This window comes from Peromyscus eremicus, chromosome 1, assembly GCF_949786415.1.
Source record: "Peromyscus eremicus chromosome 1, PerEre_H2_v1, whole genome shotgun sequence".
Lineage (NCBI taxonomy): Eukaryota > Metazoa > Chordata > Mammalia > Rodentia > Cricetidae > Peromyscus > Peromyscus eremicus.
The window spans coordinates 92,543,665-92,555,545 of record NC_081416.1 but is presented as its reverse complement, the minus strand read 5'-3'; the positions used below and the strand labels follow the sequence as shown (position 1 = coordinate 92,555,545).

At 48.2% G+C, this 11,881-nt stretch overlaps 1 protein-coding gene across 3 annotated transcripts in view; it reads right to left on the bottom strand.

Annotated features, from left to right (window-relative positions):
- Positions 1 to 4,904: 4,904 nt before the first annotated feature.
- Positions 4,905 to 11,881, bottom strand: part of Trim66 (tripartite motif containing 66) — a 76,066-nt gene continuing 69,089 nt past the window's right edge. For all 3 annotated transcript variants that reach the window (XM_059269108.1, XM_059269104.1, XM_059269109.1), the window contains 3 exons: positions 11,537 to 11,689; positions 10,922 to 11,140; positions 4,905 to 9,994 (listed from right to left, as the gene is read on the bottom strand). In XM_059269108.1, coding sequence (XP_059125091.1) covers positions 9,935 to 9,994; positions 10,922 to 11,140; positions 11,537 to 11,689 — 432 coding nt within the window. In that variant the 3' untranslated portion in view covers positions 4,905 to 9,934. The remainder of the gene's footprint in view (positions 9,995 to 10,921; positions 11,141 to 11,536; positions 11,690 to 11,881) is intronic.

The following is an 11,881-nucleotide window of genomic DNA, read 5'->3' as shown; positions in this document are numbered from 1 at the left end:
TGTCAATTCATTTTTTTTGTTTGTTGAGATTAAAATATGGGAAATCATGCAGGGCCTTGGTGGCGCATACCTTTAATCCCAGGGCTTGGAAGTCAGAGGCGGGTGGATCTCTGAGTTCGAGGCCAGCCTGGTCTACAGAGTGAGGTCTAGGACAGTCAAGGCTACACAGAAACCCTGTTCCAAAAAAGAAAAAAAAAATTATACACACACACACACACACACACACACAAACACACACATGGGAAATCTGAGTGTTGTCACATACACACGGTGGGGGGGGCATTCATTTCTTTCAAGACATTGTGTGTCACAGTGCTAAAGTGACTGAATGCCTTTGGAGTCCAGACCTGGTGTAGAATTCTCAGAGCAGCTGGGCAGTGGTGACACACGCCTTTAATCCCAGCACTTGGGAGGCAGAGGCAGGTGGATCCCTGAGTTCGAGCCCAGCCTGGTCTACAGAGCTAGTTCCAGGGCAGCTAGGGCTGTTACATAGAGAAACCCTGCCTAAAAAAAAAATTAAGATGATGATGGTGTTGGTGACAGTGATGATGATGATGATGGTGTGGTGATGATGGCAGTAGTGATGGCAGTAGTGATGATGGTGATGGTACTGATGATGATGGTGATGATGGTAGTGGTAACGGTAGTAGTGATGCTGCTGATGGTGGTGGTAGTGGTGGTGATGATGGTGGTGGTGGTGATGGTGGTGGTGATGGTAGTAGTGATGCTGCTGCTGCTGGTGGTGGTGGTGGTGGTAGTGATGGTAGTAGTGATGCTGCTGATGGTGGTGGTAGTGGTGATGATGATGGTGGTGGTGGTGATGGTGGTGGTGGTGATGATGGTGATGGTGGTGATGATGATGGTGGTGGTGGTGATGAAGGTAGTGGTACTGGTGGTGGTAGTAGTGATGCTGCTGATGGTGGTGGTAGTGGTGATGATGATGATGATGATGATGATGATGATAGTGGTGGTGGTAGCAGTTATGGTAGTGGTGATGGAGTAGTGATGATGATGGTGGTGATGGTGGTGGTGATGATGGTGGTGGTGGTGATGATGATGGTGATGGTGGTGATGATGATGGTGGTGGTGATGGTGGTGATGATGATGTTGGTGGTGGTGATGATGGTGGTGGTGGTGATGATGATGGTGATGGTGGTGATGATGATGGTGGTGGTGGTGATGATGGTGATGGTGGTGATGATGATGGTGGTGGTGGTGATGATGATGGTGGTGGTGGTGATGATGATGATGGTGATGGTGGTGATGATGATGGTGGTGGTGGTGATGATGGTGATGGTGATGGTGGTGATGATGATGGTGGTGGTGGTGATGATGGTGGTGGTGGTGGTGGTGATGATGGTGATGGTGGTGATGATGGTGGTGGTGGTGATGAAGGTAGTGGTAGTGGTGGTGGTAGTAGTGATGCTGCTGATGGTGGTGGTAGTGGTGATGATGATGATGATGATGGTAGTGGTGGTGGTAAATGATGATGATGAATACTGGCATTAATTAGCAAGCAGTCTCTGCTACAATTGGAAGGTAGCTACTAGAGAACAGCTACATGCTGTCAGTTCTTACTCCAGGAGGCTCTATAATATACATAAAAAAATGAAAATGTATTTATAGCCAGTAATAATTAGTTTTTATTTAAAAAAATGTAAGGCTTTTTAAATTTTGTGTTTTAATTTGGCCACAAGTAATTTCAATTTATACTGGGGTTGGGTTTCTTAATAATTAATTTTGTTTGTTTTTGTTGTTTTTGTTTTTTGAGATGGGATCTTTCTACATAGCTCTGGCTGTCCTGGAGCTCATTATGTAGACCTAGAACTCATTATGTAGAGATATACCTGTGTCTGCCTCCCTGGTGTTGGGATTAAAGGCATTTTCCACCACCTCCAGCCTTAACAACTAATGTGTTTGGTGTAATTGTGTAGCTTATAGACATCTAATTACACCTTTTTAAAATTTTTTTGAGAAAGGTAGGATCTTACTATGTAGCTCTGGCTGGTCTGTAACTCACTATGAGGTCAAGGCTGGCCTTAGACTCACAGCAATCCCCTCCTGCCTCTGCTTCCTGAATGCTGGGAATACAGGCATGTACCACCACTCTGGGCTTAATAAGGCATTTCTTTATGTTTTTCCATTTTTAATAACGTTCATAGATGGGTGGTGGTGGCACATGCCTTTAATCCCAGCACTCAGGAGGCAGCAGAAGGCAAATCTCTGTGAGTTCGAGGCCAGCCTGGTCTACAGAGCAAGATCCAGGACAGGCAACAAAACTACACAGAGAAACTCTGTCTCAAAAAAACAAAAACAAACAATAAAAAACCATTCATTTCGTGTGTGTGTGTGTGTGTGTGTGTGTGTGTGTGTGTGTGTGTGTGTGTATTGGTACATACTTGTCAGAGCATGCATGAGGAAGTCAGAGGACAGCTTTAGGAGGCAGTTCTTTCTATCATGTGAGTCCAGAGGACTGAACTCGGGACAAGTGCTTTTGTCCACAGAGCCAGCTCACCGGCCCTTGTCTATTTTTATTTTATTGTTTCTCAGAACTTTTTATAGTCCCTGAAAAGCTCTCTCTTGCTTAGATACTATGCTCATTACATAAAATAATCCACAAGCCAGGTGTGGAGGCAGACAGCAACATGCTGGAGGCCTGTGTACTGGAGCAGGAGCAGATGTAGCTAGAAGCTTGCCATGGAACCAAGTATCAGCGAGCAAAGGCTCCGTGTCCCAGGGACCTAGAGAACAACGACCCTGAAATGAGCTAGGACAAAACACAGACAGCAGCACAGGGAAGGAAGAAGTGTCAGGCTCCTGAACAGCTGGGAGAGGAAGGGCCAAGGTCTCCAGGCCTCACCTGGAGCATTAAAAGCCATGAGCATGAGCTTTTTTGGCTCACCTGATACCACACTCCTGCCTTCCTCCCCTTTGCCTGGCTGTTATGGCAAGATGAGAGGAAGAATATGCTAAAAGGGAGGGCTAGTGTGTCAGGTGACATCAGATGACATTGGGACATTCAAGTGAGTGTCCAGCTATCATAGGATGCATTGGTCTAGAGCTCAGTGGGTCCATGACTTTTATCAGACTCTCAGGATTCCTGCACCAGGGTGATAGAAGGCACAGAAGCCAATTCTTACTAATTTAAACCAAAAGTGGACTTATTAAAAGGGCTTTTTAGGTAGTTCACAGGTCAAGAGGGTCAGAGAGTTAAGCTTGGAGCTCCACCAAGCTCAGGAATGATTCCTGGAGTCATGCATAGAGCTGGTCTGCTGAAGGGACCATCACCGCCACCAGCACCCAGTGCTTCATCTGCTACTGCTGCCGTAGAAACCCCACCTCCCCACAGCCACACCACCAACCTAGAGGTTGTGAGCAGCTGAATGTGAGTGCTGGGAACTGGGACTCAGTCCTAGGAAGAGTGGTCAAAGTCTTAACCACTGGGCCAAGTTTCCAGATCCTTATTTACTTCTTGAATCATGATCAGAAGCTAGAAGAGATGCTTGGAAATCAAGACTCTGAGGTGTTTTGTGCTTGCTCTTTCCCTTTCTCCCACCCCTGAGTGTGTATGTTTGCATGTATGTGTTCATGTGTGCACACCGGACAGGTCAACAGCTGGTGTCCTCCTCAATCACGCTCCACTTTTTTTTTTTTTTTTTTTTTTTTTTTTTTTTTTTTTTTAAGCTCACCAATTCTGGAAGGCTGGCTGGCCAGTAAGCTCCAGGAATCCTCTTGTATCCACCCCGGCCACTCTCAGCACCGAGATGACACATACAGGCCAGCATGCCCAGCTTTTGCATGGGCGCTGGGATTCAAACTTAGGTCCCTGTGCTCACACAGCAAGCACTGTACCCAGTGAGACACCGCCCAGTCCCTCTGGCTAGCTTCTACAGTGAAGGGTAAGCTGTGCCATTCAAGATTCCTGGGCGGGCGGGTAGGGATCCACCAAAATAGGAAAGGGGTTGCCTTAATTTGCTTTCTGTTGCTGTGATCAAAGACTTACCAAAGTCAGCCTACGGAGGAAAGGGATTCCTTGGCTTACATTTTCCCTTTCACAGTCCGTCACTGAGGAGAGGCAGGGCAGGAACTCAGGGAGGAGCAGAGGTAGGAATCCTGGAGGAACGCTGCTTACTGGCTTGTTCAACCTGGCTTGCTCAGCCTGCCTTCTTATACAAACCAGGACCACTTGCCCAGAAGTTGCCCTGCCTGCCCACAATGGGCTAGGTCCCTCCCAATTCAATTTTTAATCACGAAAATGGCCCACAGACATGTCCATAGGACAATCTGATGGAGAAAATTCCTCATTTCAGGTTCTTCTTCCCAAGTGACTCTAGTTTGTGTCAAATTGACAAAAATTAATTAGCACAGGGGTTGAGAGTTCAGCCCAGTGAGTAAGAATCTTTTCATTCACCACAAACTATCCCCACCAAACTGCTGGCAACTTAATGCATCATGAGCAGAGAGGACATCGAGGAATGTCACTCTACCAAGAAGCTTCATTGTTCCTGTTACATATTCAGATTGGAGGTTGCTTGGTTTGGGGGATGTTGTTTGGTTTAGTGTTTGTTTTGAGACAAGGTCTCACTATGTAGCCCAAGGTGGCCTAGAAGGGCCAATCCTCCTGCCTCAGCTTCCCTGGTGCTGGAGGTGTGCACTACACCCGACACAAAAACTTTCTTGAAGTGTTCTTGCCGGGCAGTGAGAAGCAGGTCCTCATGAACGTGTTTCCCTAACTCTTACCTCAGGCCTGCTGCCTGCGTTTGAAAGAGGAGGCTGCATTCACACAGTAAGAGCAGCTGTTCTCTCCCGCTTCCAGGAGGCTTGCTTTAGCCCATGCTCTTACTGCTGTTGGAATCCAGGATCCAAAAGGATATGAAGCACTAAAAACCACTCTAGGACAGAACTGCTGGTAAAGGAAAGTGCTATGTTTTATTTGATTTTGAATGTGTGGGTCCATTTAAAATGAACTATGCTACCCTTAAATCCCTTCCTTGTGCCCCTAGCCACTTTGGATCAAATGACCATGTCTAGGAAGGACCTAGGAGGAACGTGTCCAGACACCCGAGAAGTGTGCAGCTTGAGGTGTGGGCATATGGCTCTATAAACAGCACCACCAATGAAGAGTTTCTCCAAAGCAGTGCGGTTTGGCCTGTAGAGTTTGCTGCCCTGCTTGGTTGGGACTTCTCTAGCTGTTTTCCCACCCCCAGAGTTCCCCTGTTCCTCTGTGGCCTGGGCGTCAGAGTTAGAGTCATAGTTGTTATCCTTAGAACTGTAGAATCTGAGAGATCCCTAACTTTACAGATGAGGGAACTGTACCCAAGGTCACACTGCCCATCGTTGACAATGTCAAAATTGAGATCCTCAAACTCTCAAGTCAGAGGTCCTTCTACAATACCTCCAAGAGGGCAGCAACCATCCAGCTGCCTGGATGGAACTCCAGCTCCAGTAACATCTGAAGTAAGCAGATGAAGGAGGGGTCTAGGTGAACTAGGCTCAGCTCAGGTGAGGAACCACAGCACTTCCCAGTCTCCCCTCCCTCAGAAGGTCATTGTGACAGACCCCCCACCCTACCAGGACTCTCCTGGCTGCAGCACTGAATCAGACATGGAAGCATGCCTTCCCATGATCCATGGCTCCCTGCTGACTGAGGCATGTTCCAACTGATACAGATCATACTGGTGAGCTGTCCACCAGCATGGGAACTCAATTGAGCCAGATGGCAGATTGCATGCTGCAAAATCCAACCCTCACTTAGGCTGACCGAGGTGGGGGCTTTTAACCAATGGGCTGGCTCTCTGTTCTCCTGGGAGCAACAGAGGGAGGGATTCACAGATGCAGAACTCTCTGCAGGTGCTCATGAACAAGATCGCCAGAGGAGAAGCAAACCCAGGAAAAAGGGACTGAAACAGAGAGGAGGATGTGGGAACAGCTGTGATTCTTCTTGCTTACCCAGACTCTGGAGGAGGAAATGATGACAGCCAGGCATATCCTCTATCTAGGTTTCAAACAAGCTCAGCCTTTGTGGCTAAGATACAGATAATGTAGCAACCTGGAATACCCTAAAAGCTGAGTGAAGGGAGTGCTCGTGAGGGGAATGGTGGGGGAAGTGAGGTGCTGTGTAGAGTTTGAGACCGTTGAGAAATGAAAGGCATTCATTTCATTTGGCAACTGGGTGGTCACTAGTGCCTCTTATGAAAATCTATAGAGGACTAAAGACAAAGAAGAATCAAAGTAAAATATTCTTTCTGTTGTCTGTTTTTTGAGACAGGGTTTCTCTGTGTAGCCCTGGCTGGCCTGGAACTCACTCTGTAGACCAGGCTGGCCTTGAACTTCCAGAAATCCTCCTGTCTCTGCCGCCCAAATGCTGGGATTAAAGATGTGTGCCACCATGCCCAGCCAAATAGTCTATTTTAAGAGAAAAATGATGAACAGGGAAAAAGGTCTATGACACAGATATGACAGTTTTGTTTTAATCTTGAGATAACTTTGGTAGGCTGTGTAGAGGTAAGCAATGAAGAGAGCCTGCAGAGCCCAGAAAGGGAAAAACAGAGCCTTGGAGGACATATCAGGGCTCAGAAAATACAGAACTAGAAGCACAAGGAAATAAGTGAGGCAGGATACACACACTGGTCAATAGGAAGAAGCGCAGGGGAGGAAGCCCTTGCCTTAGGAGCGCTTCAATGAAGCAGATGGTAAGTTAAGTCACTGGATAACAGCAAAGCTGAAGGATGTACATCACAAAGAAGAGTAATACCAAGTTCAAGAATTCCCAATCAATACTGAGGCTGTGGCTCTGAGCCTGCCATGCTTAGAAGCCAAAAAGGAACAGAAAGCAGGCTGATGTGAAAAATGGAGAAAGTGGAAGGTGGGGAGATTAGGAAAGTTCAAGATGCTAATAAGAACCTATGTGCTGGGCCCTGGTTCACACTGGGAAGAGGAGGAAATCCTGGAGAAGAATGAAAGTCTGGGGGAGGGGAGAGGGATGTGGTCACGGATCTGGACAAAGGGAATGGGAATGTGCACAGCAGTGAACGGGGCTGGAGAAGAGGGGCACAGAAGCAAAGACTTGGCCCAGAACTTCACTAAGTGACCAGTAAAAGCAGGGGTGCAGCGGAGACCAGCTGCAAAGAGGGGCCTAGATACCAAGAGGCATACAAAGACCTGTGGCAAAACTAGGGATAGGAAGCTGACATTCACTGTGTTTCCAACAACGTCACACATGGAGGGCCTGGTGGCTGCCATTCAGCAAGGTTCCTACAGCAGGCATGTACCTGTTGCTAGAATTCGGGAGAATCAACCTACCCAAGTTCTGTGAAAGAATGCTTTTCAAGTCCATCCTGTACCAATTTCTGCACTAAAATCCCCTTGTGTCTATGGAAGTCATCCTACTAGCACATTTCTCAGCATAGCAAAAGGAAGTTTCTTGTCTTCTAGGGCTGCACACTGCAGTAGAACAACCAGAACTCACTGCCTTTCAATTGCATGACTTTGTCCGGGACCAAAAAGCCTAACTGACTTTATGATGGGACCATACAGAAATGAGTCACTGCAGAATTCGATAAAAATGCTGAAGAGCCAAAGCACAAAACTTAGTGAACAAGTGTTTGGTTTTGTTTTAAATTTCTTAAACTTCCAGTTCTGTTTTTTGCATGCAAAGAAAAAAATTAAAATGACTTTAAAAACTTGGTTCCAGGAAAAATTCCATGGGCTAGTGAGTGCAGGGAAAAAATGACGGGCCAGGGCCTCACATCCTTGAAGGAAAAGGCATTCCTCTTTCCTATCTGCCCTGCTCACATGCCCAGAGGGAGCCTCTCAGCACAGAGGGGCTCTATAGTGGAAAGGGAACAGAGGACTGCCTACCACATTTCCAAGGTCTCTGGGCCCAGAAGCTGATCCTTGTTCCAACAGGACACACTCTAGCTACAAGCTGTACCAAGAAAGGGGATGCAAGGCTTTGAGCCAGGCATTTCCACATCATAGGCACAGTCTCCAGCAGGTCCAGGAAAGGCTGTGTCAGGTTCCAGGCTATCATAGTGTTCAGTGGCTTTCCAGGGCCAAACACCATGAAGTATGGACTATGAGCCACAAAAGGAAAGATGCCCAAAGCAGAATTAGGACAGTACAAACAGAAGGACCCTCACCAGACCAATCAGAGAAAAAGATGCAAAAATCAAAGGAGAAATAGCCAGGGCCCCAACCAAAAAGCTTTGTGAACCTCGGGAGCAAAGCCTGTTTTCAAAGGTTCCTGGACTAGAAATGAACTGAAGATTCAGCTGCCTGGACTAGACAGCAGGGTATGGAAGCCCATCTACTAAAGAGAGCCTGGCAGTGCTGCTGAATGACAAGGCAGTGGGCAGGGCTTCTAAGTGAAGCGGCTCCCTCAGTGCAGTGCAGAAGGGACTGAGTGCTGTTGTTGACTCACAGGGAGAGAAGAAAAGCTTTCTGGTAAAAAGAAAATTGCTTCCCAGCAAATGCCCTGTGAATAATCACTTCTTTAAACTGCACCTCTTCGAAAAAACAAAGCCATGGCCTGAGAGTCCCCTGAAATCAGCCATGCCATGCCTCAGGACCAGGCCACTGAGATGCCATCTCCACCGGCAATATAATCAATAGGTCCTTCCTCAAACAAGCCTTTGCCTAGGAAGAAGCCTGTCCCTGTATATGTCTCAGAGGCTTCCTCCCAAACACCCTGCCTACACTGTGGAGATCCGTCTACAATGTGGCCTGCAGCTCTTTTACACAGCTCTATTCCCATGGTTTCCAGATGCCTTTCTGCATTCTGTAAGAACTACGACCCTAGAGTCACCTCAGGGTCACTAAAGGACACTGGCTTCTTACCTCTCAATTTCCCCCTTCTCTGCCCTTAGCCCAGGTTAGACTCCTATGGGTCACCACTGCCTTCTCTGAGCTCCAACAAAAAGGGTGACAGAGCGTTGGCTGCTTCCGGGCTGTGAGCAGCATGGCCACAGTTCTGATCTTTGGTTGTGTGAAAAAGTAGAGAACTAGAATCCTGGGCAGGAGAAGAGGCCCAGCACACTGCACTGACTGTGGGCTGCTCCTGCCAGGGAACTCTGTACCTGCAGCAGACACCACCTCACACTTCTCCCAAGTAAAACTCAAGATGCAGATGTCTGAATAGAGATGGTCAAGGAAGAGCCATCGACACACATAACAGTCACTTCTGAGAAGGTAGGTTCTGAAGTGTTATCAGCCCAGAGTTAGGAAGCTGGCATCTTCTGGATGTGAGTGCAATCTGGTCTTCACACTGCCACCTAGCTCAGGCAAGAGTGCCCAACTCCACACAGCATTTCACAGTGACCACCTAAGTCCTACTCAGGAAGGGGGGCGTAAACAGCAAATACCCTGAAAACCGTTAGAACCCAAATAGGCACCAGTTGAGACCTAGGGCCTCAAGAAACCTCCATTATTCTGCCAGTGGCAGACGCCTCTGTCCCAACAGGACGAGCAAAGGCAAACAGTGACAGTCTTTGGCTGTGCTGGGACAGGGACCGCAGGCCTGCCATGTATCCAAACCTCGCTTTCTTCCTTGTACCCGCTTCTAAGCCACGAGTTCAGACACACACAGTGCTCCTGAGCCCTGGCTGCTGAGAGGTGAGCAAAGTCTGCTCTCCTCAACTGAGAGAGCTCACAAGGAAGCCAGGTCCTCCTGAGCCTCGAGGCATGGAACCTGTATGTCGGTTACTCTGGCAATGAGGAACACCTCCCTCTGCCCTGTTTTACTGAAATCTTCTTTATGGTGGATGCACTATGGCTCCCAAATAAATGCTAGAGATGCAAATGATGAAGGGAGCGCTATCCGCTCAACAAGACTCATCTCACAGCCACACTCTGAAGAGAATAAGCTGAAGGATGGGGAGGGATGGTCGAGAGGGTGGGACATCGGCCACCAGAGTGCCCCGTCTCCTTCCGGTTCTCACACCTGCGAGATGCTGTTGGCCAGACGAAACGACATTCTCTTTGTCTTTTCATTCTCCTGAGAAAAAAGAAAAAAATTGGAATACTCAAATTTGGATTTATTAAACCAAAGGGGACCAGGGTCAGGATTGGGGTTCCCTAGAGCTGATGTATTCTACCTTGAAATGGAACAGCAGAGCTCACTAAGGGTCCTATATACTATGCACCAAGTGTTGTAAATAACCAGGGGTTTCTGGAGAGACCTTGGCACATAGGTGGCCAGCAGCACACTTCAGTGGAATTTAACAGAATGGCTGCATACAGTGGCACATGCCTGTAATCCTAGCACTTGGGAGGAAGAAGTAGGACTGTCCCAAGTTTAAGGCCAGCCTGGTCTCTCTAGTTAGTTCCAATCCAGCCTGGCTATAGAGTAAGACCCTATTTCAAAAAGGAAAGATGGAAAGAGGGATTAAATGAAGTAGAGGGGGAAGGAAGGAGAGGGCAGAAGGAGGGAGGAAGGAGGGAAGGAGACTGATCTTTCAGGTCTACACAGATGAGACAGCCAGAGTTTCTAGAAGTCTCTCTGTTGCAAGCAAGCCCCCTGCTTCCTTCCTATAGCCAGGAGCTTAAAGGGCCCTTCTCTTTTCCCTCTGGCCCAAGCAGGACTCAGACACTGATGTCAGGTAGCTCTCTTTCTATGGGCATGACAGTCACCGTGTAGTATAACCAGTACTGAGCCAGGGGTCAGAACACCTCTTCTTCACCCTAGGTCCATGAACTTGGTAGAGGACCCTGGGCAGGAACATGGGCCCCTCTGAATTGCAGGCTTCACTGATAACTGGAGCTGGTGATCTCCATACCACCCTACCTTTCTCTTATGCTAAGGGGTTGAGAGTGACGGTTCATCAACACAACTCCATCTTGTGCTCTTCCCATGCTGCTCAGGTGCCCCTTGCCAGCGCCACCACCCACCCACCTTGCCCACTGGCTGGCAGTAGCTCTTTACCATATGTCGCCGCCGCCTCTTGGGCTGGATGCCTTCCTGCATGTAGGGAGGCCACGGGAAGCCCTGAGGGGTGGAACAGCCACTCTCTCCAGATACGTCCTCAGAGTCTGAATCCTCTTGCTGGGGTTGGGCAAAGCTTTTGTCTGGGTAGATCTCCTTTAGCCAGCCCTCAAAGAATACTTCCAGACAGCGACCAGCCTCTGCAACCTCCGAGTCAGGCTGATGAGGGGAGAAAGTAGTGGTCCAGCCTGTTCTACCAGGCCATCTCCTCTATGTCCCTCCATCAGAAGGGATACAGGTAGCACAAGCCTGACTGGCCCATCTTGGAATCTCATCCTGAGAGACTTGGAGCTTGGTACATTCTTCTAGAACTCAAGATAACCCATTTGGTAACAGTTCATAAAGAGAAATAATCTTGGTAGATACCCACGGTTGGCCAGTTACTAGTACCTCCCCCCATCCTTCTGAGTCCATGCTTAGGGCCTACATTTGGGAGAGGGCTTTTAAGCCACAGCAAACCCCAGGACTCTGCTCCCAGACTCTCTTGCCCACATCTGCCCCCAGCCATGACAATCTTAGGGTCACTGTGAAGTAGAGAAAACAAACCCAACATACGTAATTGAACTTAGCACAGTTCCAGAACATGAGGCGCACATCTGATACCACTTCCTCCGGAGTAGTATAGTGAGCTGGGTCCTTCTTTTGCAGCTTCCTCCGGATAATCGATAGGTCCATGGGCCTCTTGATAATCTGGTAATAATGCCTGGCCTTGGGGAGGAAGAGAAGGGGAGGAGGAGATGAAGAGGAGAAAATTAGGGTAGGGATAGATAAGAAACAGGAGGAAATGGAGAGTGAGTTAGAATGTAAGTGAAAGAGCAGGAGAAAGGAGGAATGGGAAGAGGAAGAGGTGTCTCTTGCTAAGTCAGTGCAGTAGCAGCTGTGAGGAAGAGGAAGAGGCAG